This window comes from Myiozetetes cayanensis, unplaced genomic scaffold (assembly GCF_022539395.1).
Source record: "Myiozetetes cayanensis isolate MyiCay16 unplaced genomic scaffold, myiCay2020 scf30, whole genome shotgun sequence".
Lineage (NCBI taxonomy): Eukaryota > Metazoa > Chordata > Aves > Passeriformes > Tyrannidae > Myiozetetes > Myiozetetes cayanensis.
The window spans coordinates 2960409-2987526 of NW_026087522.1; the positions used below are offsets into that span (position 1 = coordinate 2960409).

General features: G+C 51.3%; 2 protein-coding genes across 5 annotated transcripts in view; one reads left to right on the forward strand and one right to left on the reverse strand.

The window, feature by feature from the left end:
- NSD3 (nuclear receptor binding SET domain protein 3) overlaps positions 1-17619 on the reverse strand; it is a 35205-nt gene extending 17586 nt beyond the window's left edge. For all 4 annotated transcript variants that reach the window (XR_007630134.1, XR_007630135.1, XM_050326064.1 and 1 more), the window contains exons 1-8: positions 17432-17619; positions 11368-12089; positions 8945-9013; positions 8331-8490; positions 7779-7933; positions 6489-6995; positions 5587-5713; positions 2286-2386 (exon numbers count right to left, since the gene is read on the reverse strand). Coding sequence is in view for 2 of the 4 variants with exons in the window: in XM_050326064.1 (XP_050182021.1) it covers positions 2286-2386; positions 5587-5713; positions 6489-6995; positions 7779-7933; positions 8331-8490; positions 8945-9013; positions 11368-12045 (1797 nt within the window). In the remaining 2 variants the exon portion in view is untranslated. The remainder of the gene's footprint in view (positions 1-2285; positions 2387-5586; positions 5714-6488; positions 6996-7778; positions 7934-8330; positions 8491-8944; positions 9014-11367; positions 12090-17431) is intronic.
- An 898-nt stretch (positions 17620-18517) lies between these two features.
- Positions 18518-24724, forward strand: LETM2 (leucine zipper and EF-hand containing transmembrane protein 2). The gene is made up of 10 exons (XM_050326067.1): positions 18518-18755; positions 19091-19514; positions 19640-19783; positions 20112-20246; positions 20587-20790; positions 21528-21647; positions 22037-22141; positions 22275-22361; positions 23007-23081; positions 23389-24724. The coding sequence occupies exons 1-10, from the start codon at positions 18712-18714 to the stop codon at positions 23437-23439; spliced, it is 1389 nt and encodes a 462-aa protein (XP_050182024.1). The 5' UTR covers positions 18518-18711; the 3' UTR covers positions 23440-24724.
- The last annotated feature ends 2394 nt before the right edge of the window (positions 24725-27118 follow it).

Genomic DNA, 27118 nt, shown 5'->3' on the forward strand with positions numbered 1-27118 from the left:
TAGAACTGGGGTGGGAGCTGCCATCCCCTCCTCAGCCCGAGCCTCCACGTCCCGCTGGATTCCCTCCTGCCTAGGCTGGTGCCCGGAGCCACGGCAGCCACAGGTCACTAGCCAGGTCCTGTGGCTCTCTCCCTTTGGGCACGAAGGTGACAGGAACGCTGTATCCGTGTCCAGCAGGCAGGAGCGGGGCCTTTGGGCAGGCAGGCCTGGTGCTCTGTTAACCCCAGGGCTGTGTGAGCACAGGTTCCCCTGGCCGGGTGGCACTGGGCCGGTGGGACAGTGCAGGGCCGTTCCCACCAGCACTCCCTGGAGCTCCTGCAGCCCTTCCTCCCTGTCTAGAGCACTGCACGGGCCCGGCCGGGTGCAGGGCTCTACACAGCTGGAGCTCGAGGGCACAAACACCTCAACACACAACTGGACAAGTTTACAATCTCGCAAAAGCACCTCCAGTCCTCGACCCTACGGAGAAGGTTAGGAACTGTTCTGCCAACAAACATGGAAGACGTGGGAATTTGGTGACTGGATAATAATTATAGGAGAAAGCTGTTGCCTAAATCCTGGTTTTAAGGTTAAGAATTACAAGTTACTTCTTTGCAATGCGGTTACATATGCATGGAGAAACACATTTAGTAAATATTTAAGGATTATTCTATAATTTTTTTAAAAAATATTTTATTTTGTTGTACAATAAGGTAAAAACATACAATAGAAGGATTTGTATAGGATACATTTTGTAATACAAATATAAAATCTAAACAATCACTTTTATTTCTCCACTAGTCACTGTAACAGTAGCATCAACATTTTGTTTTTCCCATTAATTGTACTCGTTCCAGTTATAATTTTATACCAAGTTGTTGCAGACTAATTGGGGAATCAGTTGCAAGAAAACTTGAGTTTGGGTAACAAATATTGTTGCATAATTGTAAGAAGTTAGTAAAATTATTTTCTTTTAAATATAACTTAATACATTCAAGGTTTTGTGCATTACAGTGCCCCTGGGTTTCACTTTAGTCAGATACTTCTCCTGAGAAAAGCACTTTAATTAATGTCCACAGACTGAGTTAGCCAGGTCAGAGAAGCACACGAAGCTACCTGGGATCCACGAAGTTCATCTTGTTGGTTCTTATACCTTTGTTAAATTAAGAAACATTTACAAACATAAAATAACTCCTTTGAAAGGGGGAGGCTGCAACCCCTTGTGCCAAGAAGCTCCAGGGACCACGTCAGGTGTCTCACACCCAACGTTTAAACTGCTTTAAAGTTTCAGCAAGAAACTGTCTCGAGCTGGAGCACTCACTCCTTTGCTGCACACCAGTGCAGGAATGCTGCAGCATCCAAGGGAAAACAGCGGGGGGAAAAAAGCAGTTGGGTTCACTTTCAGTCTCTGAAGTGAAGGAAGTGCAAAACAAAGCGCGAGGGGCCAAGAATAAATTAAAGAGATAAAAACATTTTTCCCCTTCCCATATAAATCTTCATCCTGACTGTCCCTCTTTAAAAATTCTCACTGGGAGAAGCTAAACTATGAAACATTCATATAAAATTCTCAGCTTTCAGACAGAGAGCCCCTTGAAGAGGGAAAATCGACCGTGTAAGGAGAAGAACCAACAACTTTGACAAACTTATTAAAAAGTGTATTCAGGTTTTAATATTTCTGTCCATCCACTGCACTCTCCTACTCACTTCCACGCAATTTTTTTAACTTTTTTCTTTTTTTTTTTGTAAAGCAACAACATTTGTCTGTCTGATATCCAGGTTAAAGGAATGCCCTGTACATGTTAGAGCTATTTCAGGAAGAAAAAGTATATCCAGATCTGTTTTGCTGATGTCTGCCAACATGAAAGTCTGACTATTCATCTATAAAATCATTCTTAAAGTCCATTTTCAGAAGTGGTCAGATTAATCACTCTAACTTCATTTGAAAAACAAAACCTCAACACAAACCAGCAGCTAAATCAAGAGCCAAAGGAAGGAACCTGGTGGAAATTCCATCCAAGAGAAATCACTGAAACAAACCCATTTTGCTCAGAACAGAAATCTCAAAGGAAACATGGCAGGTTCGTTAGGAGTCATCCATCATTGCGTTCCCACTTCCATAGCCTGACTGATACTGAGAAGATGCCAGTAGCAGAGTCACAGCAATGGCATTGACAGGGGGATTTCATGGAGGATAGTCCAAACCGAAACCCGATGGGGAAAAATGGAGAAAAATAAAAAGGCACCAATATAAGCCACAACATTTATGAATACAATATATTTTAACTCTCTACATGGAGGAAGCCAACCTGCTCCTTTTTGATCTTCTTCTTTGGCACAACTTCGGTGGATTTCTCAGACTCTGAGCGGGTTCGAATCGATCTTCTCTGTTGCTTCTTTTCTACAGAACCTGAAGAAGGTAAAAAAGGTTTCCATTACATGATTCCTCGTATTTCTGAGGTACAGCAAGTGTGCAACACCATATCAACAGGTAAAGGAACGAAACCAAGACTTTGTCCTCTTTTGAATGTTTTATTTTTAAATTCAGTTCCAAGCTGTTGGTCAGCTGGTGCTGTGGGTGCAGACACACGTTCTGATTCCAGAGACAGATCAGCTTCAGAAAACAGACACCAGTAACAGAGCGGAACAGAAAGCTGGAATCCAGCTTAGGGCAAACAGATTTCCACAACACACCTCTCAGGCACAGTCTTCACTTGGTTAATTCTGAACCAAGCAGTCCATCTTTGGTGTTTTGGGAAGGTAGCCACAACCATCTCCTTGAATGAAAACAAACTAGAAATTTCAGAAGCAAAGCACAGCTTCAAGTTTTTCCCCATAATGCCAGTTCTGTGCCCCCTCTGTGGGGCAATGGCCTCTGTTCCACAGGAACTACAGCCAGCCCCCCACTGCAACACCTGCAGCCACACCAGACCTCAACGTTCACCTGATGGCTTCGAGGCAAAGAAAAACTCAGTACAAACAGAAGCAGTGACCACGATATGTTACTGTCATTAACGAATGTGGAAAACGAGGTTTTTAACATATTACCATAGAGACCAAAGATGAATGAAGGTTACTGTGGTATTTCAGCAGACGAAGCAGGAGCTGCTGGGTTTTTGGCAGCTAACTTTTTGTGCTCCAGCCCCTTCGAAAAGGACACATCAAGAACCACACACACGACACTCAACACCACGGGCAGCTGTTGGAACAAGCACACACTTGGAGCTGAGAGAAAACTGGCACCTGAGGATTTACAATGAGCTGCTTGGGAAACATCATCCTTGGTTTTATGTTTGGGGGGGTTTCTCCTAAAGAAGACACAGCTGTGAAATACTCTGTATTCTTCCAAGCAAAACTGGAAACTCTTGGGAGCAGGAATCAGCTGTGCCAGAGCTGTTAGGAGCTGTAAACCTGCCTGGTCTTGTCAGGAGATAAAGTATCTAGAGAGCTAGGCAGGCTTGAACCAGACTGAAAGACAGCCTTGCAAAAGGACTCCAGAGAAAAGAAAGAAAATTGCTTTTGATGCATGGGATGAGCATTTTTCTCATGGCTGCATGGCTCTGGAGTATGGCAGTAACTAAACTATCCAGTTGGAAAAGTTATTGTGTTACAATAATTGTATTTCTGAGGGGATAAATTGTTTTTCTTCAAGGGAAAAAACTTTCAAAGCACACAAATTAATAATAGCAATTAGGTATTAATAATTTAGAAATTAATGACTCAGGTCAACACCTTTCCCGTTTGCCCACATGTAACTTCTGGTTCCAATGAGCCCTATCCCTTCAGGGACTCCCACAGCTCCAGTGGGTCTCCACACCAGAGCTGGGAAACATCTTTTGGCACCTTCGTGTGCGGCCAAAATCCCCTGAAGCAGCTTCAGGTAAATCTGAGCAGGTGCAACCAAACAGTTCATTTAGCCAAGAACAGATTTTCTCCCTTTGCCACCTCACTGCAGCAAAGGAATTAAGATCGAGCCCTGGGCCCAAGAACTCCAGAACCAGCACGTCCAGTGTTGGCTGACACAGCACTGCTCAGTGCAGTGGGCACTGTCTCCTCTTCCCGCTCTCCAAGGATCCAGTCATCAGTTCCACAATGCTCCCGTTTTGATCCAGAGGTTCGGGACGGATGTTGGACCAGCCCTCTGCCTTGCTACAGGTAAATCTAGTTGGGTGTCTGTGCAGACCAGAGGCACTGGGGATGCTCAGGGCTGCTCTCCTGGCAGCAGATTTCAAGCAACAGAACTATCTTCCCGGCACTATGGAATTCTGTGTATCTGACTGGAGGTTATCACTAAGGACTCCCAGAGTCAGTCTGGGAAATACTTTACCATAAAGGGATTCTGCAGTTCCAGTGATCTGACATTTGAAAAAAGGACTTGGCAGTTATGTTCCACGAGAGGGGACCAATAACTGGACTTTGGAAATGGCTTTGAGAGTGACTGTTTGGAGTGTGCACTGCAGGAAGGCTCAGGCACTTACAGGGTGTTAGCAGGTGGAGTGTCATGTATCCAAGAATCCTAAGAAAATGAAAAAAAGAGAGGCTCAGAATTCTCACCCCCTGTGTCTGAGGAGCCTTTGGGAAGGTGAAGCCTTTAGATGCCAGGAGAGAGAAGCAGAACGGTGATGGCCTCTCCTGCTGCAAGGCAGTTAAAGTAGCCACAGAAACTGTAGCTGGAAAGAACCACCACTGTCAACAACAGCAAGGGAAACTCCAGTCACCCAGGAAATCTGGAGTACTCAGCCTGTGCAGCCCCAAACAGTCCACAAAGCAGTGCCTATCAATCAGCCCTGCCTAAAAACTACACACAGACAGGACCTGAAGCGTGTTTGCAGAGGACTCATGGACACAAACCACTGAGGTTTCTGACTCCAGATCTCATTTATTTCATGTTTGGAAAGGGAGGAATAACCAAACAGACGGATAGTTAAAGCAGAAGTGACACCTGGCAACATTATGAGATTCAAATAGCTCATTCCAGGCTTTCCCTTTTCAGGCCCAAGTTCCATTACTTGCTTCAGTGGTTCTTCTCCCTCGGAGCTGATACTTCAGAACTCAGTGCTTTACGATGGCGCCCCTGAGATGCCTTCAGAGGGCAAGCACTGCCTCATTTGGCTGATGGAGTTAGCTGAAGCAGTTTTAAAGAAATCCCTGTCCTTGAACAGGTCATGCAGGAACTCAACAACAAAGCCTAGGGAGCCCCATCCTGAATCAGCCATTCCCTACTGAACTGTGCCACTTCCCGAGTCTCTTCCTTTGATCCCAGCTCTTGTACTTGACATTTGGTGCCACAAGCCATGGCAATACCCTGCTAGCACACATCCACCATGTTGTCTTCTAAACCAACTTGCCATCTGCTCTGCACAGGACATCCATCCTCGAGTGTGTTGACTCAGACTGTAAGTTGCAGACACAAAGTTCAGAGGCCAAACCACCAATCCCACCCCACAGCCGTGCTGTGTGTGCTGGGCTCACCGCCTGTGACATTAGCCATGCCCGTTACAACTACTGCGTAAACAGAAAGACATTAATAATAATTTTTAAGTAAGGAGAAAATGCTGAATTTCAATGCTGAGGGCTCAGGTTCAGACCAGCACTCTGCAGTTTCCCTACCTGCTGACCCAGAAGTTGTCTCAGGAGAGGATGCATTTTGCACTGTTGCTTTTTCGCTTCTCTGAGCTGATGAAGAATTAAGTTTCTCTTGTCCTTTGACGCTTATTTCTGTTTTGTTACCAACTCCCTTGAAAAGAAAAAAGGAAAAGATTGTCTTCCCCTGTGTGTTGCTACCAGATAATAGATCTGCCCTTGAATCTCAGAACAGAAACAAATCAATGCTCTCCAACCCAACACATACATAGGATAAATCTACTACAGTCACCTCCCTGCAGAACTTTCCACCCCTCTCGATCTCCCATTACACACAAGGAAAAAAAAAATTCCAGTGACTTTTCTAAACATTACCTTCTCTACAGGGCTTAGGATGAAATAAACACTCTCCAGGTAGAGAGGCAGAAGAAGGAGGCAGAGAAATAGTCCTAAGCCTTTTCCTTACACTGACTGTGGGAAGCTGCTGTGCACCTGAAGGAAGCTCAGAGGCAGAACTCGATTTAAAAGTCTGTTACACAGAATGTAGTTATCACTTTTTAGTACATTATTAACAGTTTTGTCATCTTATCTGTTTCCCACAAAACCACTGATTTCAAGACTTACAGAGAATTTCTGGATTATTTCAACTAGGAAGCTGGAGTGACACAGCCTTAATAAATTTCTGTGTGTTATGGACAAAAATGTGACCATCTGTAGGGAGCTGCTCTGCCACCAGCAAAACAGTTACTGCCAGAGCTGCACTGAAAGTGGGGTTCAGTGCACTGAAAGGCTCAGCTGTCACATCTGTTAATCTCTCCATTGAAAGGAACATGGATGGTGAAAGCTTGGTGGACACAGTTCCAGCTCCCCAGTAAGGCAGGCTCAGGATAATTCAGGAACAAGAGAGGGTCACTGCACCAACCACGTACCTTGGTGGAATAAACAAACTGATCGATGAGTTTTCCATCCCCAGCAGCATTCTGAAGGGCAAAAACCTGTTCAATTTTAACAACCGGAGACATGTTACATTTCTGCAGGTCCAGGTTGTGCATGGTTATCGACGCTGGCAGGGATTTCCTAGCGGCGGCCGTTTTCCACGCGATTTTCACGGGAGGTGCCTCCTCCTCCTCCACACTGGACTGCCTCCTCTGGCCCTGCCTCCGCGCCTCAGCGTTGGAAGGGGACGATCCTGCCCCCGTGGTGGGGTGTTCCGGCTGCGTGCTCAGCGCTGGCTTCGGCCGCCGGTTCTTCTTGGCCTCTGCTTTGGGGGCAGCAGTCTTTTTGGCCTTGGCCAAAGCCTCCTCTGGCTCTTGGTCTATGTAAATGAAGGTGTACTGTTCTATCCTCTCCTCCCGGGTCATTTTCAGTGCCTTCTCAGCATGGGCAATGCCAATGTCCCACTGAGCTCGCTCCCTCTGCGGCCTGGGCTTGCGGATCTTAAGGGACAAAGACAAGCAGTTGATTACACTGAAGACTTCACCACTACAGCACTCAAAACACAATCCCAAGGGTCTTTACAACTGCCAGGCAGCAGACTGGAGTTTGCTCTCCATTTGCTGGGTATTTTTTGACAGATGGACACTGAATTCCCTGCTCAGAGTATAAGCAGACACTCAAGCTGGATCATAAGACCATCACAATTAAGTGTCTGCACTGAGTTACGGCTTCACTAAAGCCAACACAGGCAGTATTCAATCCATAATTCCATTATGAGACAGAATTTATCCTAACTTAGCCACTTTTTAAATCCTCCTTACTCTTCTATAAACACTCCTTTTTTCCCCACATCAGTATTTTGATCAGCATAAATACTGACTGTAGTAGTTCATCTACACAGTAAGTAATTCCTGTAGCTAACACTTCCTTTCCAATACAACAGTAGGAAAGGAACATATCTGCCAGTATTAGGGGCTGGAATAATGTCCTTAAAAACGTATTTTCCAAAGAACAGGCTAATAATGAACACACAAGGCCCTGTTTTTATTTAAAATGCTAATATGGATGTAAGATTATCTCCAATGCTCCACGAGGAGCCCACAAAGCAGGTTCAGCTCTCAGCCTTTTCACATGAAAGTCACAAGAGTATGGAAACATTTTCATGATCTTTGTGAGAAACACTCCTGGCAGTGACACGCAGCCAGCCCTTCTCAGGGTAAAGCACTGCAGAGTTCCAGACCTGCAGAAGACAGATGACTCCCCACAGCCAGTGCCCCCCATACCTTCTGCTTCTCAGAGTGGTTGCTGGCTTGCTTGGCAGCCTCTGCCAGTAACTGCTCGTACTGTTTGTGCCCCTGGTACTCCCGGACGCGCTTCTCGTGGACCCAGGCCCGCTCCGGCTGGTTGCTGAAGAACTGGACGTGGTATTCCCGGGCACCTGAAAGGGAAAACACCCATCAGCAGTTGTGTCAACACTGCTCTGCTTGTTCAGCTTGAGCTTTTCTCCCCCCCACGGCTCCACTCCTGCTGGCAGAAGTACCTGGCTGGAGTGCAGAAATACCACGGGTCTGCATCCAGAACAGTTTAAGGTGGAAGATCAGCAAGCCCTGCCCTCACTGAACACTCTCACACCTTGAGACAAGCAGAAGCACCCGTGCACAAGCCCAGTGTGCAGAGGCTGCTCTGCAAAGGTGATTTACCAGGTGTTTGTTCTGGGCATGTCAGGACTGTCCTGTTCAGCACACACAGAACTAACCCAGCAAAGCAAAGATACTTTTAACAAAGGAACAGCTACATAAACAGGACACGCTGTAGCAAAGACCTTCCTCCCTTACCTCTTGTATTAATTTTGGTATGCACGTCAAGCTGGGGATCACATGACACCATGCAAGGCCACCAGGGGTACGTCCCCACCTTGGACCAAACCAGATCGCCAACCTGGAACTTCACGTCATGGGGGGCTTGTGTGGGAAGGGACGGCAAGAGCTGCTGGACCTGCAGGGGAAACACCAGATTAATCCACAGGAGGGGACTCAGAGCACTCAGAGATGCACACACCATCTACTGGGACCTGCTGTTGTTCTCTCAGGCATCCCTGGGGTTCGATAATCCAACACAAGAGAAACATTCCTTAGACACATGACAGAAAGGAGCTGCATACAGCTAGGATCTACACAACAGTCACTGACAAACCAAGACACAAAAGAGCAGCCCTCACCCCTACCCCAAAAACGTTTCTGCTTCCCAAGTTGATTAAAAATGTTGCTTTTGAGATAAAATGAAGCAATAAACCCAGTACAAGAGATGCATTAATGCAGCAACAATTAGTAAGAGTTTCAAAGAAATGGCAACTGATTTATCACACAAATTAAGGGATCAGTGGAATAAATAGTCCAAAAATAGTAACGTTCTCTAAGTTCCAAAAGTGTTAATTGGTGTATGTACTAACCGGGGCTTCCTCCAGCACGGCTTCTTCTCTTGGTCTCTCTGAGAGCGTGCTAAGCCTCTCGTTTGGTCTCTAGGAAAGGGGTAACAACAGAGAGAAAAAAGGAAAACACAAACAAAGTGAGGGGACAGAGAAACAACACTAGATAATAGTGAAACCAGGCAGAAAAAAACAACTCGCTGAGAGAAAGGCATCCATGAACCCAGAAAACATGAACATGGCGATTCCTTGTGCCCAGTGCAAAACACAGTAACATCACAGTCCAAAAACACCTGTTTTCCCCTGCACTATTTACATAAAATCACACCTGCACAAAACAATGCTCTCCTGTAACAGGTGACAGAACACACACTCAGGGACAGCAAATCCAAATAATTCTCCACCTAAAATAATACACAGCTTCAAAAAAACCAGAGAACTACACGTGAGGGTATCCACAGTAATGTGGTGAGTCCCACATAAAACAACCGAAGTTGTACCAGAAGTTGCTCGTTCCTGTGAAGATGATCCCAAGTCACAAGTCTCACACCATTAATCCTAAAGGTGACAAAGGTTACACGAAGATGAAGTCATGCAGTGGAAAGCAAAATGGTGGGAGGACAGACCTGAGACTGCCCCAGCCAACTCATACCGAAAACCACCAGCACAAAACCCTGTTCCTGTCACAGCACTCTGTGTCTGAAACAGGGGTGGGTACCATGAAACATTTATTGCAACACCACCTTTGGAAAGGGAAATGGAGGCCACAAGGAGGACAAAAGCAAGACCAAGATTTCTGCTAAATTCTGGATGACACAATTGACTAGGAACTTAGAATTTGAGAGAAAAGGTTTTAGTTCAATCTGCGAAAGACAGAAGATTCCATTCTCGTGGTGAGCAGGTAACAGCAGCCAAACAGAGGGACAGGCACAGCTGAAGCATCAGGAGCAGAATGGGATTTCCTGGTAACAGGGGGGACAAACTGGTAAAGCCAAACTGACAGCCTGATGTGGGGTGACAGAGTCTGGAGGAGAGGCCAGAAAGCAAGTGCAGCCCAAGCATGAGGGAGATGCCACTTGGGAAGTGTCTCCTGGCAGCAGCTGCCAGCAGGACACAGCAGCTCCTACAGTCACCTCACAGGGGCTCCAACAGCATCTCCAAGAGCAAAAAAATCCTGTCCCAGTGCAGCCATGGATGGTTTGGATTTTAAGTGGACAGTCCATTTCAAGTTTGAATTACAATGTTTATTAAGACCTTACTGAGCTTCATTAGTCAACTGTGATACTCAAACGTGGCAGATGCTCAAAATCTCGACACATCACCAACCTGGTGTCTGAGGGAATCCAATTCCCAGGAGGGAGGTGGAACAGTTATAAACTTGTAAATACTCCTGGTGAGGGTGTGGATGTGAAACCAGCCCATCTTCCATTGAAAACACCACCACCACTATCACTCCATCAAGTACAGGACCCGCTCTACCAGATCAGAGCCCTGATCCCTGCAGGACAGGATCTCCTCCCAAACCTCCCGAAAGCAACAAGCACCAAGGGCTTTCACAGACCTTACAAGGAACTGAGCTCCATTCTGTAACAGCCCAGTCCAGCCCAGCCTGTGCTGGGCAATTTCTGTCCTGGCCAGATACAGCAACTTCCCCATTCCTGGCACTCGCCAGCCTCTCTGCCACCCATCCCTCAGACTGGGAGAGGCAGAAACCAGCACCACAGAGTGGGCAGGAACAAGCAAGAGAAAAGGAAAAGTACTGGAGCAGCTTATGAAACTGAAAGAGAAAGAATGAGAGAGCAGGGAGGTGAGTCCTGCCTTTGCTTCCTGGAATCTCAGTGAGCACACCAGATGTACATCCCCTGGATATGGACAAGGTAAAAAACCTGACAGAAACAGGAACAGACAGCAATACTGAATCTTCCCAAAGTTTGCTGAGTCAACTGGCACTTCTCATTCCCCTGTTTTTTTCAGAATGCTCATTTTTACTGGTTCTGCCTATGCCACACAGCTCTTGCTTTTGTATATCACAATATTTTTCAAAGGTTAATTAAATGTTACAGTGCTGAATGCCCCAAGTAACCTGACTTTCCACTGAATAATCCAGCACTATTTTGAGAGGCAATTTTAGGAATGTGTGTGCTTTTGTCCCACAGCTCCATCTTCAACACTGGCCAGAGCACAGCAAACTCTAAACATGCTAAAACATTAAATAATATTTAGAAAATAACATATAGCTTTCTCTAACAATTATTTTTCATATGCAGTCTTTTCACCAACACTGTGTTGTCCTACAGACACAGCTCCTGGCAGCCTCGTCCCAGGGATCTGACGAGTAAGGAGAGCCTCAGGACCCAGCGTGCACCCAGCCAGAACCAGGACAAACCCTGCCGGACTCCAGCAGCACTACCAGGAGCACAGACAGCTGAAATGAGCATCCCACTTACATTTTGCTCCTCTGGTTCTAATTTTGGAATTTTGTGCGACTTGCGCTCTTCCGAGCGGGAAGAGTCGTGCTTGCTACTTTTTTTCCTTTTCTCTTTCCTCCCCTCGTGCTTCGCCTTAGCGTACTCCCTGGCCTGCACTTCGTTCAACAGGTCCCCGCACAGGGAGGACTCAAACAATTCCCTGCCGTTCTGGATAGTTTTGGTTATTTTGAGTTTGATCTCTGGTGAGCCAGTCTTCTTTGGAATCCCCACTTGTGGAGCCGAGGGGGGGGGCGGCGGTGGCGGCTGGGGAGGGGAGGGTTTCTCCAGAACTTCGTGCGGCCTCGCGCTAGAGTTGTCCATTTGGTAATACTCCGGGGGGCTGAAGGTCCTGACCGCCCCAAAGCCGTTGGCCGAGCCGTTGGGGTACTGAGCGTACGCCTGGTATTTGGCCTGGGGCTCGTACATGCCGATGGCCGGGGGGTACCCGTTGGTGATGGGGGGCAGCTCCTCCGCCGTGGGGTACTGGAAGCTTTGCTGCAGCGCCGGCTCGTACGGCGTCCGGCCCCCATCCTCAGCAATGTCACTGCTGCCATCAAAGGCCTCCTCTTGGCGGATGTTGGCGGAGTCAATGAGTTGAGGTGGTTGCTGAATTGTGTTTCCCATGATCCCTTGCATGAAAGAGAAAGAGAAATCCATTGTTCTGCTCCAGCATCCTTAGCTTTCCCTTTTTCTCATAGGGCCTAGAGGTAGGGGAAGGGAAATAAGAAGTCAGTGTAAATTAAAAAACAATAATTAAGCAAATTAAACTGTTGAAGAAAAAAAGGGATCTTAAGACCAATTTCCCGCTCTCCATTCAGCAGCCACCCTCGCAGGGACTTAGAAGACTGGTGTTACTGAGCTTTTAAAAAGGGTAACTGACACATCTTTCACGTGACCACTTTCTTCCTTTCCAAGACATTTCTAATGACATATCAGAAGCCGCTATGAATGCTTAAAAACTGAGCCCAAGTGTTACAAAGCCAGAGTAATGGTGCCAAAATCCCACAGCCCCCTACAGCCCTCCCAGTTCTGCACTAGGAAGGGTTACTTCAACATGAAGCAACTGGACAGCACTTTCACCCTCCAGCACACAGGAGATACAGAGCTCTCCTGACAACACAGTCACTGCAAACTGCACGAGCCAGAAACACCACAGAAAGACCCTCAAACAACAGAGAAACCTCTTTGCTTCCTCCCTGCCCGCTTCCTTGACAAAATTCGAGGCATAAGCAGCCCTTAGGCCAGGAGGACCTGAGCCATGGGCTGCTCTGACAACGGCACAACAAAAGCGAGCTGCTGGAAAACCCATTCATGTCCCGATCTCCTCCCTCCCCTGAAAACCAGAGCAGAGTTTGCACTCAATGGCTCTCAGCAGCGATGTGAGGAGGGTTATTCTTGTCTCCCTTCCACCTTATTTTAATATAAAGCACTATGTGGTTCTGAGCCTCAGCACCAGCAGATCTCCAAACCCTGAGGTTACTCATGGAATGAGATTCCAGCTGAGCATTAGAATACACACCTTCAGCGTTTCAGTGCATATTAAAACACCAAAATCCGACTAAATCAAAGTTAGAATTCCAAAACTCAACTGCTGGCTCAGAGAAGGAGTTGGCATTCAGCTAAAGCAGCTCAATGTTCAACAAGAAGCAACACACAGTGACCTGACCTGCAGGTAAGAAACACCTGTTTGCTTCCCACAAGGTCAGTTCAGCCCTTCCAAAGCAAACACAGCCCCATGGTATTTGTTCTGCCTGTGTGGGCACACAGGAGGGTTACTGCGCCCTTTTGGTTTGGGTCTGAAACGACATTAATTCTCCCAGAGACACTTCTTCTAACAGCAATCTCCACAAATCCCTGCCCACGTGGAATTCTCACCCTTCCAAAGCTACGCATCTCAATACCTTAGCTAAGAGCTTTCCATACACAGGGAACTTCCCTCCTCAGAGACTGGAAAAAGTAACTGAAATTATAACAGGAATGAGAACTTGATCAGATTTGTGATGCATATTTTGGGGCCTGCACACTCAGATTAAATTGATGTTTACGTTCATCTTCACTGCCCTGGGACACCAACGTGGGGCTCACCTGTCACTTCATTTGTAATTAAGACGCTCACACCAAAGCACAATAACCAATAACAGCACAAAGCTCTGCAGAATTCCCTCACTGCAGGAACTTTTAAACCTCGGGGCTATGAAAGCACTCCTTCCTCCACACCTCTGTACAGCAGCCACCAAACCAACACAACTGTCACCGTCAGGGGATGTGGATCTTAGGGGCAGCACGTGGGAATGCACAGCAAGGTCAAAAACCCCAAACCACGCCCGTTCTGGGAAGAGGAAGTGGAACTGTTTGTACTATTTACCACCAAATTGTTACTTTGCATCTGCCAAACCAAAGAGCAAACAGCAGATTTCCCACCGGGCTTTATTTTTAACCAAACCCAGGTTCAATCTTGTTTCATTTCTGAAATCTGGTCCTGAGAAGCTGCGACAGCGCTCCAGGCTGTGTCACTCAGCCTTGGGGCCAGTCTGTGCTGCACAGCTGGGACACCCAGGCCCCAATTCATGCCTCAGTAACTCGGTGCAGGCTGAGAACCAGGCCCACAGCTCCACTGACCCGCTCCCAGCAGCCCCAAAGCACCCGAGGCCACTCTCCTCCCACAGCTCTGACATCACCCAGAGCTCCTTCCTGCCCAGACTCTCGCTGTCATCACTGTTAACACACCCAGACTTTCCCACCCTGCTGCCTGCCCAAAACTCCCCATCAGTGGATCAGTTCCCAGATGCTGCCCAGGGAAGTGGCATCTGGGCAGCGTTAGTGAGAGGACAGGCCCTGGAACCACCCAAATAACAGCACACAGGGAGCAGTCCTGAGCTCACAGCACTCTCACCATCCAAAGCTAAGGAGGGATTGCTTTGTATAATCCCTCCCAAGCGTTAATGCAGAGAACACCCCACTGTCACTGGAGAGCTGTCCCTGCAGCAGAGCAATGGCACCCAAACCACAGGGGAATGGGATTTCCAGCTGATCTTGCACAAAGGTATTCCAGAATAAATTCTTCTCACTATACCAACAGTTATTCCATTAACCCACAGCATCAGCCTCCTGTGAGCTGTACAATTTGGCTTCCAAACATGACCCCCAACAGATCCTGCACTGATAGAACACAGGGGCTCAACAGATAAAGCAACAATAAAGCAACAATTTCATCATTTCCAGGTTTATAGGAAATGGACACTTCACAGCAGCTGGAAACAACATGAAATCAACAACCAAACAACTTGAAACCAACACCTTCAAAGCTGCAATGGAATTTCTCAATGAGAGAAAGAGCTTCCTCTTTAAAACCTGTGTCCTTTTCCAGGGCTGACATGGACACAAGACTGTTTACAAACACTCGGACTCTACACAGGGACACTGCTTCAGTAAATATTTTCCTGCTGCCCACGTGAGAGTCACAACTCAAAGTATCAAAGGAAAAGGTAAATGAAATAAAACATATAAGCAGTACAGGATGAGGCAGGTCGGCCCAACAGAGCTCTTCCTTAGGTGAGCACTGCTGGTTTCAGTTCCCATTCTGAGCTTTTGAGCTCGACTGAGCAGAACTCGAGAAGTCAGTTCCACCTCCAACAGCGAGTGCTCAGTCACGGGAAGGTTTCACACAGGTTATGGATCCTCTGGGTCCACATTTTCAGCACCAACTGCACTCATCTAAAGCAAGTTTTAGCAAGAGAATTTTGCAACTCTGCTCTCAGAAAACAAACCTGTAGTTCTCAAACCTTGCTCTCGTGCTGCAGGAGACTAAATAACAACTGACCTCAGACTACTGAACAATTCCAGCCCCACATGATTGCAGCTTTTCTTCCTCCTAGAGAGGGAGTTCCATGGGTTTGGCTGAGGCTGTTTGTGGTCACAATAGGGAGAGACACAGCAGCTACTGATAAAAGTCCAGTACACACATATTTTAAACCTTTTTTCACTTTTTCCTGTTGACAATCCCAGTGTGGGGTTACCCAGTCAGAAGGAGGTGTTTTATAGATGGCAAGTGTGTGCTGTGAGGCAGGACCCGGCCTGTCAGCTCCCTGAGGAGCTGGGAGCTCTGCTGTGAGTCAGCCCTGTGTGCTCAGAGCACTGTCACTGCCTCGTCACCCTGAGCTGGGCTTTCTATCAACAGGCTCGAAAGCAGAAGTTCCGGGATGCCTTTATGTACAAACACCAACGCAGCTCCTGTCCACACAGACCTAAATCAGAGAGAGCCCAACCTCTGCTCACACCCTGCCAGCCCTCCTTACCCCCAAGATGGTCACTGCCATTTTCTGCGCTGTTTCCCTCCCAGCATATCCAGCCTGCACTGCTGCTGGTCCCCTCAAGCACCCAATCCATGCAGCAGCTGCTCTCAGTGGCTCCTCACTGCTGTAGGTGTTTGACAGACAGACAGACAGAGCTGCCCGGCTGGTCAAGCCAGGCTGGGCAGGTGTTTGAAGTGATGCAATCCCTCCTGCCCTCTGAAAACCTTAAGCCTGCAGTTCACACATAGGCCCTGCATCTCCCTTCTCCCCAGAGCTGAGCATTCCCACTGCTTCCAGTCACATCAAACAGCACCCAGAGGGATGCTGTTATCACCTGGAACAGCATCCCGGGGTGCTGGAATTGTGTAAACTGCAGACACAAATAAACAACTGTTCCTACTGATCCCCGGGCCCAGCCTGCACCATCTGCTTTGTCCCCCTCTGCTCTGCGTGTCCTCAGCAAACCCCACAGGCAAAGCTCTATTTACACACACTAAGACAACGCCAAGTTTTCACTCGCACAGGATTCCCCGACAGGGAACCTGCAGCCTGTGGATTCCTCCTGACTCCAGCTGGACTGAGCTGTCCCTCCTCCTGGCAGACAGTGGGGGTGAATCAGAGTCCTCATGACAAACCTTAAAGCACGAGGTGAGGCTGCTTCCCTGTGCACCTTTGTGAAGGTGGTTTGTGTTTGGTTTCTGAATGCCAGAAGAAACAGTCACGTCTGTAACTGGGTCCGATAAGGCCACTTTGAACAAGTTTCCCACGGTGCCAGGGAAAGAAACAACCTGGCCAGCAGAGAAAAGGGGGTTTGTCTGGAAAAGGAGCTTAGAGACTCGTCTGGCCTGAGAGCCGCGGGATTCAAACGGGAAACGTGGAGCAAAATCTTTGGTTCTTCAGGGAAAGTCACAGGCTGAGACTGCCATGAAATGACAGGCAGATCTCTGGCAACACCAAACACTGTAATGTCATGCCAGGCTGTCACACACCACAGCCAGGGCAAGAACCACAACGGGAATCACCTCAAACTCAGGCAAAGCTGCCCCACTGAAAAATGCAAAATAAATACGTTTGTATTAAAACAAAGCATACAGCCTTTGACTGTCATCCTCCGCTCTTACCCTGCATCTTCACAAGGCAGACACTCAGATTTTGGATCAAAATCTTTTCAAGTAGTTCATTAAAACATTTAATTTAAAAAAAAAAAATCTATCCACCAAAGCATTCACATGTTGCATCTCTACAAAAGGCCACTAAACAGTCATTAGAACAGGCTTCAATTTTTCCTTCAGCTATGATTACTGGCTACTTCATGATGTCCCTTGGGTTGGCTGGCGCATACACAACTACGTTATCATTAAGATTCTTTTTAACAACAAATTGCACTGAAACGAACGAGCGTTATTGACACCCAAACGGAAAGCGGAGCGAGACCACAACAAAGTGCAGCACAACGCAACGGCACCGAAAAAACACCCCCCCAGCCCAAAAACCCCACAACATTCGAGCAACAACAACAACAACAACAAACCCGCGAACGGTAAAACCCTTTTTCTGGCGGGGGGAAGGGAGGTCACCGCTGGGTGGAACGCCGAGTTTCTGCCCCGCAGGGCAGCGCGGGGCCGGCCCGGGGGAAAGGCGCGGGGGTCCCGGCCCTGCCCGGAGGGGCCGTGCCCGGCCCGGCGCCGCTCCCGCAGTAACATGGCGGCCGCGGCCCCTCCGCCCCGGGGCCGCCGCGGGCCCGCGCTCACCTTCAGTCACTTCCATTCTCACGGCCCCGCCGCGTCCGCCCGGCCCCGCGCAGACAAAAGGCGGCGGCGGGGGCGGCGCGGGGCCTCCTCCTCCTCCTCCCGCCGCACCAGCGAAGGCCGCGGCGGAGCCCCGGCCTCGATTTCCGCGCCCCCGCCGCTGGCGCCGGGCTCCGCCCCGGGGGGGAGGGAGGGAGGCAGGGAGGGAAGGCAGGCAGGCCGCCCGCCCCCAGCGCCCGGCGCGGCCGCGGGAGGCGCTGGCGGGGCCCGGCGGGTCGCGGCGAGGGCGGCGCTGGCGGCGGGGGGCCGAGAGCAGGACGCTCCGGTGCGGCCCCGCCGAGCGCCTCCGCCTCCGCCCGCCCCCCGCCGCCGCCGCCGCACCGCGCCGCCGCGCCGCGCACGCGCACCCCGCCGCACCCCATTGGCCGCCCCGGGCGGCGCCCGCCGCGGGGCACCACGGGAGGTGTAGTCCGAGGGGAACGGGGAGGGCTCCGCGCCCGGGGCTGGGCCCCTCGGGACGGGAAACGCAACCGGGGAGGGTGGGAATGGCAGCCTCCACAGGAACGGGCCTTCCCCTCATTCCCGTGGGGAAAACCCTCTTTTAGACACAAAACTCTGAAGAACGTGTTTAAAATCCAACAGGTGTCCAGCAGCTCCCGGCCACCTCCCCCTGGAGTCACCCCCGGCCCTCCCAGGCTGAGCCCCCCGCGCAGGGCTCGGTCACGGCCCGGCCGCCATCGCTCCCCGTGACGTCACGCGCGCCTCCTCGCCCCGAGATGGCGTCACGCACCGAATCCGTGACGTCACCGCCCGCCCGCGCGCCGCCTCCGCGCAGCCAATCAGCGCCTTCCGCTGAGGGCTGCTCCGGGTCAGACCCCGCCTCTGCCGCGCTCCCATTGGGCGGGCCTCGGGCAGGGCCGCGGCGCTGCCTTCTGATTGGCTAGCGCCGAGCGGGGGGGGCGTGGCGCGGCGCGATGGCGTGACCTGCGTGGGGAACCACAGAGAGTGGGGGGGGAGCACGACGGAGCAGAGCGGCGCGCGCGGGGCACGACGGGACGGGACCGGGGGGGGACCGGGAGGAGCGCGGTGAGGGAGGCCGGGACCGGGATCGGCACCGGGATCACCGGGATCACCGGGATCGGCACCGGGGACGGGCAGCGCCGCCCTCCCGGCTCCCGGCAGCGGGACGGGGATGGGTCCGGCCGGGCCCCGGCGACCCCCGCCGCACCCCGGGCTCTACCGGGGGTGAGGGTCCCACCGCCCCCGGTGCGTCCAGCGCAGCCATGGCCTGCGGCTGTCACACCCTCCTGGCCGTGGCCAGGGCCAGGTAAGCCCCGCAGCCCCTCGCGGGTGGGGGTCTGGGCCCTGCGCTGCGCTGGGGGTGAAGATGTGGGGGTGTTTTTTGTTGTTCGCAACTGGCACGTTTTATCCCCTAAAACAGGGGTAAAAGGGCTCCCGGGAGGCACTGGGGGGGTCCTGGGTTATTCTCCCCCAAGGGAAGGGTTGTTAGCACGGCACGAGGTCTCAGTGTTTCCCCCCTTGCTGAAGGATCAGAGTCTCGGCCGCAAAATCAGTTCCACAAATTAAGCTGGTGCTGAGAGCGCTGATTTGGGGGTGACAGCTTGGCCTCCCTGCGCTGTTCTCACTGAAACGCCTCTCCAGTTTCAGGGGCTCCCATCTCCTCGCACCCCCCAGCCCTTCCTTCTCCCCGGCCCTCGCCCTCGTCCAGCTGGTGGATTCCCAGTTATCCTGGACTTCCAGAGACTCCCAGGCGCCTCCCTGGGCGCTCCGTGCCCGCCTGGGCACCGCCCTGCCTCGCTCACCTGCCCACACCCTGCACACCTGCCCACGGCGGCAGCTCCGAGGGGACCCTCCTGCGGGCCAGGGAGCCAAACCCGCCCCAGCCCCGGCCAAGCAGCTCGCGGGGGCTGCCACGGGCAAGAAGCCTCTGCGCCAGAGGGTCGTGGAGGAGCTGAAGCACTACTACAACGGGTTCCACCTGCTCTGGATCGACACCAAGGTGGCTGCCAGGATGGTGTGGAGGCTGCTCCACGGGCAGGTGCTCACCAGGAGGGAGAGGCGGAGGGTGAGTGCCCCGGCACCCAGCTGAAGTGGTGCACTAAGAGGCTTAGCCGCTCCTTTGGACACGTTCTGTGTGTCTGGCTGGGTGATAATCTCGGGATAATCTCTGCTGTGCTCTTCTCTGGGCAGCTGCTGAGAACCTGTGCAGATCTCTTCCGGCTGGTTCCCTTCCTGGTGTTTGTCATTGTGCCCTTCATGGAATTCCTGTTGCCTGTGTTCTTGAAGCTCTTCCCTGAAATGCTGCCCTCGACGTTTGAGACGGAGTCAAAAAAGGTTTGTGTCCCGCCTGAGGCCGTGGGGTGTGTGCACAGCTCCTCAGAACACCTGTGCAGCTGCACAGAGCTGCTCTTCCCTGGAAGGGAGGATCAGCCTCACCCACATGTCCGGGTCACACATTCCCAGCTTATTCCTGAGCTGAACAGCGGGGCTGGGAGGTTGTGCTGTAGGGATCAGCAGGAATGTGCACAGCAATTCCATTTCCTACAGTAACCAAAGCCTGGTGCTTCCAGAACCAAAGTCTTATTTCATCTTTTTCCCAGAATCCCCTCCCGCCTGTCTTCCAAATGGAATTTCTAATTGTGCTTTATTTCCCGGGGTGAAGGAAGAAAAGCAGAGGAAGAAGCTGAATGCAAAGCTGGAGTTAGCGAAGTTCCTGCGGGAGACCATTGCAGAGATGGCCAGGAGGAACAAAGCAGCCACAGGACAAGGGAAACAGTTCTCCTCGTACCTGCACGAGGTAGGACAGGCCGTGCTGGGGGTGGCAGAGAACACAGGATTTGGACTGGGGCTGTGGAGAGGTTTGGCAGCACAGGGCTGTTACCTGGGGGCCTCCTGCAGGTACCAGCTGCTGTCAGAGCTGCACTCACAGGAATTCCCATCCTGGAACAGTGGAAGTTTCACCCTGTGAAACCTCTCCAGTGGCCACTGGAGAACAGTTTCACTTTGAGTTTTAACTGTATCACCCTGTTTCCATCAGAGGCAGGGATTCCAGTGTGAGAAGCGGGAAGAGGGCAGGGAAGGGAGAGGGTTCCCAAAGGGTGATCCTGCTGAGGTTTGGCTTTTGGCCCTCGGCTCAGATCCGTCACAGCGGCCACCGGCCCAGCACGCAGGAGATCGTCCGCTTCTCCAAGCTCTTCGAGGATGAGCTGACCCTGGAGCACCTGGAGAGGCCACAGCTGGTGGCTCTGTGCAAGCTGCTGGAGCTGCAGCCCATCGGCACCAACAACCTGCTCCGCTTCCAGCTGCTGCTCCGGCTCAGGACCATCAAGGCAGATGATGAGGTGGGCCTGGAACAGCACAGATGAGCTGCCTGGTGGAGTGTGTGCTCTCAGGCTCTGCCCTCTGAGCCACTGCTGCCCTCACACCAACCTCAGGGGGGAATTTTAATAGGAGTCAGATCCTCCCCGTGAGAGATCCCAGGAGAAAACAGAATGAGAGTTCTTCTCCTTGCACCCTTGCAGCCTTTGGGGAACCACTAGGAAAGGTGGCACTGCAGATACTGTCACTGTTTAAAAGCATTTCATTCTGGAGTTGTGCTAACTTGTAAAAAAAGGGGGTGTCCAATTCTGGGATGAATATTGTATGGGAGCAGCAGATTTTAAACAACTGAATTCAGTGGGAGTTTATGTTAATGTATAAAGTGTCTGGATTTATTTAGCCTGGAGAGGGCCAAGGGAGAATCCCCTTGTGGTTTTCAGCTGCATAATGGGGTTATTTAGAAAATGGAACCAGACTCAGAGGTGCAGAATTGAGGGATAACAGGTAATGGCCATAAGTTACAGCAAGGAGAACTCCCAACACGATAAGAAAAAAAATTAAAATCAGTAAGTAGGTAAACAGTAAAACAAGTCACCTGGAGGTTGTGAAATCCCTATCCCTAGAGAGGCTCAAGGCACAGATGGAAAATGCCGAGCAATTCTGAGCAGCAGCTTGGACTGGGGGTCCCCAGGAGCCCCTTCAGGTTGGTCAGGGGCTGGGCTGAGCCTGTGCCAGGGTAGGAAGGTTCCTGTCCTTGCAGATGATCGCCAAGGAAGGCGTCGGCGGGCTGAGCGTGCTGGAGCTGCAGAGCGCCTGCAGGGCCCGGGGGATGCGCTCCCTGGGCATCTCCGAGGAGCAGCTGAGGGAGCAGCTCGGGCAGGTGAGTGTGCCCTGGCCTGGGCTGGTGGGGAGTCAAATATGTTTTCAAGCTTCAAAAACAGCTAAGACTTTAGTACAGACACTGCTGGTCTTTGTAAGCATCCAGCCAGCTTGGAGACACTGCTGTGGGTGCTGCGTTTCAGGGAAGCTGTAGGTAATTCCACGTGCTTGGCTGTTTGCCAGTGGGGATGTTGGTACCTTCCTAGTGCTGGAGACTTCCTCTCTAGTGTCTGTTCTGTACACTATTCCTAACTCTTCAGAACCATTTCTTCTCATTGTGGTAACCTAACTCTATTAGCCAAAGTTGCTTTAAGGACAAAGAGTGCTGCATGAATAAGTACCCACATAGAGCCACATGAAATAACTTTTCCTTCTGTTTTCTTCTGACAGTGGCTGGATCTGCATTTAAAGGAGAACGTTCCCTCTTCTCTGCTCCTGCTTTCCCGTGCCTTGTACTTAGTAGACCTAAAACCACAATGTGCTTCCCAGAACAAGGTGAGCTGTTTGAATAAAACTTCCAGGTTAATAGTTCAACCATTACCCATTATAGAAATGAAGGACTGTGACAGGAATCTTGTTCTTTGATCCTACAAGTGGACTGAAGTTAGGTCTCTGTGTTCTTCCCCAGACAGGGGAAGCTGCTGGAGTGGTGAAATCCGTGCTGGAAGGTCAGGAGACCCTCCTGGATCCTGCCCCTGTTGTACAGGGAAGGAAGGTTAGAAAACAGCAGCCTGCAGGCTGGAAAATGTGTGTAGTGCTGCAGTCGTTGGGAGCTGAGTGTGAACAAACCTTTCCAAAGCCAGACAGAACCAGTGTTTGACACCAGGGCACAGAGCACAGTCTGTTTTTTTCCCCCCAAGAACCTCACAGTTGCATGTTCTGACTTAGGAGACGAGGGATCTGCTGTGACACAACCAGTCCCCTTGTTGGGAACAGCTGGTTACTGAGTGCCATGGTACTGGCTTCCAGCCAAGGAGTACTCAGGAGCTTCTAGTTTGGTTTAGACCTCAGCCCAGGTACATTTAGCTCAGAGGAGATGGTAAAAGGGGCTTGTTTTCAGCTCTCCTACTGTATTTGGGCCAAAATATCTAGACTAAGAAAGCCAGAGCATATGGTTCTCAGCATCAGGCTGCAGTGAGTTCCTTAGATTAGTCCCAGCTGATAAAGGCAGGAATTAGAGAATATCAACTGCCAGAAATATTTCCACACAGTTAAATTGTGCTGGGGAAACAATGGGAATGCCAACACAGCTTTCACAGAGTGAGCAGGGAACAGCCTTACTCAGAAGGGAGAAAGGGCTCTACAGGGTCTAGCCCCTCCTGAGAGGGTTCTGGGACTTACAGCTGCTTTTTCCTTAAAGGATGAAGAATTTGTGTCTCAGCCAGCAGAGAAATTGCCAGTCTCAGAAGCGTCAGTGAAGCCTCCCCCACAAGAGGTGAGCTTGTCAGGATCCTTATGTAAAAATATTTCTGCAGTGATTATCTTCCTTCTGCCCCTTTTCTTTCTGTGAACATTTCATTTCAACTCAGCTGCTCACGTGCACATCTGGGATGCTGCTTAGGGCAAGTTTGGGATTCCAGATGAACTTTCATCTCCTTTAACCTGAAGAACTTTGCTCTTCATCAGCTGTTACTCTCCGGAGCAGCTTCCCATGGTAAATGGGAAGACACCTTCAGGAAAGACTTTGCAGTTCAAGAAACATTTGCACTGTCTAAAAATCTGTCCCTTTCTCTTGCCCCTAGACCAAAATGGAAGCGTCCCAGGGCAGCAAGGCCGGCGCCAACGGAGCCTAACCCGGAGCCAGCAGTGCTGGGGAACAGCTTCCATCTCCACACCTCCTGCAGAGGGCACAGGGATTTCCCAGGAGGCTGCTCTACACAGCAAGGCATCAGTAGCCCTCAGGGGCCTCTCTGTCTGTCCCAAGATTATTAGCAACTAGGCCAGTGCTGTCTGGATGGCTCCAGCTTCTCTTTTGTACTGGATCCCTTCCCCTGCCACTTTAACTTATGGTGTAAATATGTTAATAACGGTGCTGCTGTCTGTGCTGTTCCTGAGCAGGTGTTTGTGCTCCCAACCTTAGCAAAGGCGGCTTTTCATGTCAGAACAGCCTGGGCACGGAAGGGGTTGGGCTGGGCTCCAGCAAAGCCTGTTCTGCAGTGTGGAATCCTCTGCAGGGACGTCCCCACACACCCAGGGCCAGCAGCTTGCCCTGAGCATCACAGCTCTTGGTGCTGGTTAGGGTGGTTTAACCAGTGACCAGCACAGAATACAATGGGTGGATTTCACCATCACATTTGTACAGAGGAACATAACTACAGGAAAGGAGGGAGCAGCACTCCTTGGTGCTGTGGTGGAGTCAACTGCTCAGAAAGACTTCAGACCTTGCTGGACAGGAGCAGAGCAGTGACAGGAACAGCCTCCACCCCGTGAGCATTTGCATTCCCCAGTGAGAGCAAGTGCTGGTGCCACACACTGTGACAGAAGCAGACTTGCACTTTCAGGATCCCTCTGGGTCAGGTGAGGGAGCAACCCGGGACCTGCACACATATCCCAAGCCTGAAGTCTTGGTTAACCCTTACCATGCTCAGAACTACACACCAAGTGCTCTCAGACTCATACTTTACAAACCGGCTCCTCACGCACTCCAGCAAGGACTGAGTTTTTGCCAGACTCTCAGAGGACACTGAAAAGCTGTTTTTAGCATTTGTTAGATTTTTTTACTGTCCTATGTAAATGCTCGGAAATTACTCACATGGATTTTAAATATGTATATTTATACTTACTGTAAAATTAGAGTTGGTGCTAAGAAGTAGAATGAAATGTCTCTTCCAGGGGTCAGGCAGCCTTTAGAGCAACCCGACTCTGAAAAGCCAGTTCTCCAAGGTCAGGTGTGAGCAGCACTTTAAACCTGTGACTTCAGGCTCCTCCAGTAACGCAGAACCAGCTGTCAGGTGTTCTGTGTCCTTAGCTCTGTACCTGCAAGCCCTCCTTGTTCATCCAGTCCATCCGTGGTGCTGGATCTGTGTTTAATAAATGGGAACAAATGTTATTTCAATAAAATAATCTCCTTGCTGTGGAGTCTCTGCTGCCTCTTAGTGTGGAGGAAGGGCGGGAGGGGGGAGATGGTGCTGGTGCCACCTGCCTGTTGAGCAGAAACCTCGTCTCCTTGATAACCTGGCAGTTCTTTGGACAGAACCATGGCCTGGCATGGGGAATGCCCTTTACCAAAGAGTCCCTGATGCAGAGCCAGGGCTGGAAACCTCCTCCAAGAGGGGTGTGGAGTGCGTTGGGCACCGGGAGCACGGACACCTCACACCAGTGCCACCTGAGGGGGTTGATCCCTGTCCCACACCGCCCGGTACAAGCCACAATCCCATTACCATCGATGGTTTCCCAGCCCCGTTCAGTACTTACCATCACCATTCCCAAGGGAGGTGTAACTCGGCTGTGCACGAGTCGCACCAGCCAGCCCGAGCTGGAGGCTGGGGAGCAGCTCTGTTCGCCTGTCCGTGCCTGGCGGCCCCACGGCCACCACGGCGGGTCCCGGGAGCAGCGGGGACCCTCCCACGGCCAGCGCCGCTGAGCGCCGGCAGGTCGCAGCACCGCCCCAAAATGGGCTGCTGGGAGGCGAAGCGTTTGGGAACACGCCCAAACAGACCCAAAAGCCTCCAAAACAGGCGCAGAGAAACTCGGCCGAGCGCTCGGGCATGGGCAGGAGGCGAGGCCCTTTCACAGCCTCAGTTACACCAAAGCATTCCCTAGAGAACAGCGGCAGCCACCACCAGCGCACAGAGCCCCGGGGCCGGGAGCACTCACCGGGATGCTCTGGGGCTGTAGGATGCAGGGCAGCTGCAGAAGAGGAGCTCTTTTCCTGCTCCACTTTTAAAGGGACCCACCTGCCCTGCCCAGCCCAGTACGGGGCTCCCTCGGGGCTTCTGGCAGAGCCAGGGGGTCCCTTCAGCTCTGCTGGGCTTTCTGGAAGGGGATGCCAGCCCTGGAGAGAGCCCATCTGGCACCTGGGGAGCCCACCAAGCCCTGAGGCCCTCGGCATCCCCATCCCAGGGCGCAATCCCCTCCCAGAGACCGGCTTCACTCCTCCCAGAGCGACTGCTGGCCTGGCCTGGGACAAGCACTTCATTACTCCAGGAGCCTGGAAAGTTTTCAGGGTGTTAGGAGAGCTTGGAGCTGAATTTCAAACTGTCAGGGGCTTTTCCGGTTGCAGTGCAAGAGGCTGGCAGAAAATTACTGAGATAATACCCCTAATTTCCTGCAAATGGGTAATGTTCCCTGGAAAAACTGCCACTCCAAAGTCCTTGAATACATCTGAAAGGGAGCATCTTCTAGCTCATAATGCAGGATAACGAGGGAAGGCATCTCCTCCCGCCTGCTGTTCCAGTCTGTGCCATCACCTCTGTTTGCCTCCTGTGTTTTCAATTTAGAAAGATCTGGAAGCTGGGGCTCGCTCTTCCTTGGATTTCCCGTAGTGACCCCCAGCTCCATGGACGAGCTCCTGGCTCCGTGTTCAGCCTGAAGGGAGCACAGGTTGTGGCAGAGCCTCCCAGGGGAGCTGGGAACAAGAGCCAGGCGGAGCAAGCTGAACCCAAAGCAATCCCAGGCCGCTCACACGCCCCTGAACAAACCCATTTTTCAGACCAAAAACCCCTGCATCCCCCAGCTGCCCCCCCGGCCCTCTCAGGTCGTTACCACCACAGGGCTCTCCAGGGGGATGTGCCCCATGGGATGTGCCAGGACCCCAGGAATCTTCCCAGACCCCCAGACCCTGCAGGCACACAAAGGGGAGAGGCAGCAGTTTTGCTCCATGACCCCCCGAGCTTGGGGAGGAAACGACCCCCGTGGAGCCCCATAAATCACAGGGCTCTGTTCTGCAGCGCTGGGCGAATGAAACACTGCAGAGATCCAAGGCTGTGTGTGCTTTGGCGTGAGCAGAGCTTTTCCAGCCACGCTGGTGCCAAACACCTTCCAGTCTCCCCTCAGCCCAGAGAACTGGCTCCTCCACCCTTTATCCTTTCCCCAGGGCATCCCTGGGCTGTCCCTGCTCCCGGCCCAGAGCCAGGTTTTGTGGCACTGTGTCCGTGCCATCCCTCTGGTGCCGGGGCAGCAGCAAGTCGGGGATTTCTGCTGGATGCTGGTTGGGAACGTCTCCTGTGCCAGAGCCAGCCCTGGGCCTTGCGTCAGCCTCTTCCCCAGAAAGCTGCTGGGGAAAGATGCCCCGGTCAGCACTTTTGGAAGAGATTAATATTCAGAGGGAAAAGCAGTGATTTAGCACAGCCCAAGCACAACAAAAGGCTGGGATTTACAGCTCCCGGATCCCAGCGCCGCATTCCTGCAGCCCTTCTGCCTCTGCTATAAACGTGTAACAAAGGAGACAGAGCTTTGTCCTGGCCTAAAGTAACGTGGGACAAGAGCTCCAGCGCCAAACCCTGCGTGGAGCGGGATGGGGCGCAGACAGCG

Bases quoted from the DNA above. Each gene is read 5' to 3' on its own strand.
- LETM2 (XM_050326067.1), top strand. From the start codon at position 18,712: ATGGCCTGCGGCTGTCACACCCTCCTGGCCGTGGCCAGGGCCAG. The intron at 19,515-19,639 runs GTGAGTGCCCCG...TTCTCTGGGCAG, and splicing joins CCAGGAGGGAGAGGCGGAGG to CTGCTGAGAACCTGTGCAGA. The intron at 20,247-20,586 runs GTAGGACAGGCC...CCCTCGGCTCAG, and splicing joins TCTCCTCGTACCTGCACGAG to ATCCGTCACAGCGGCCACCG.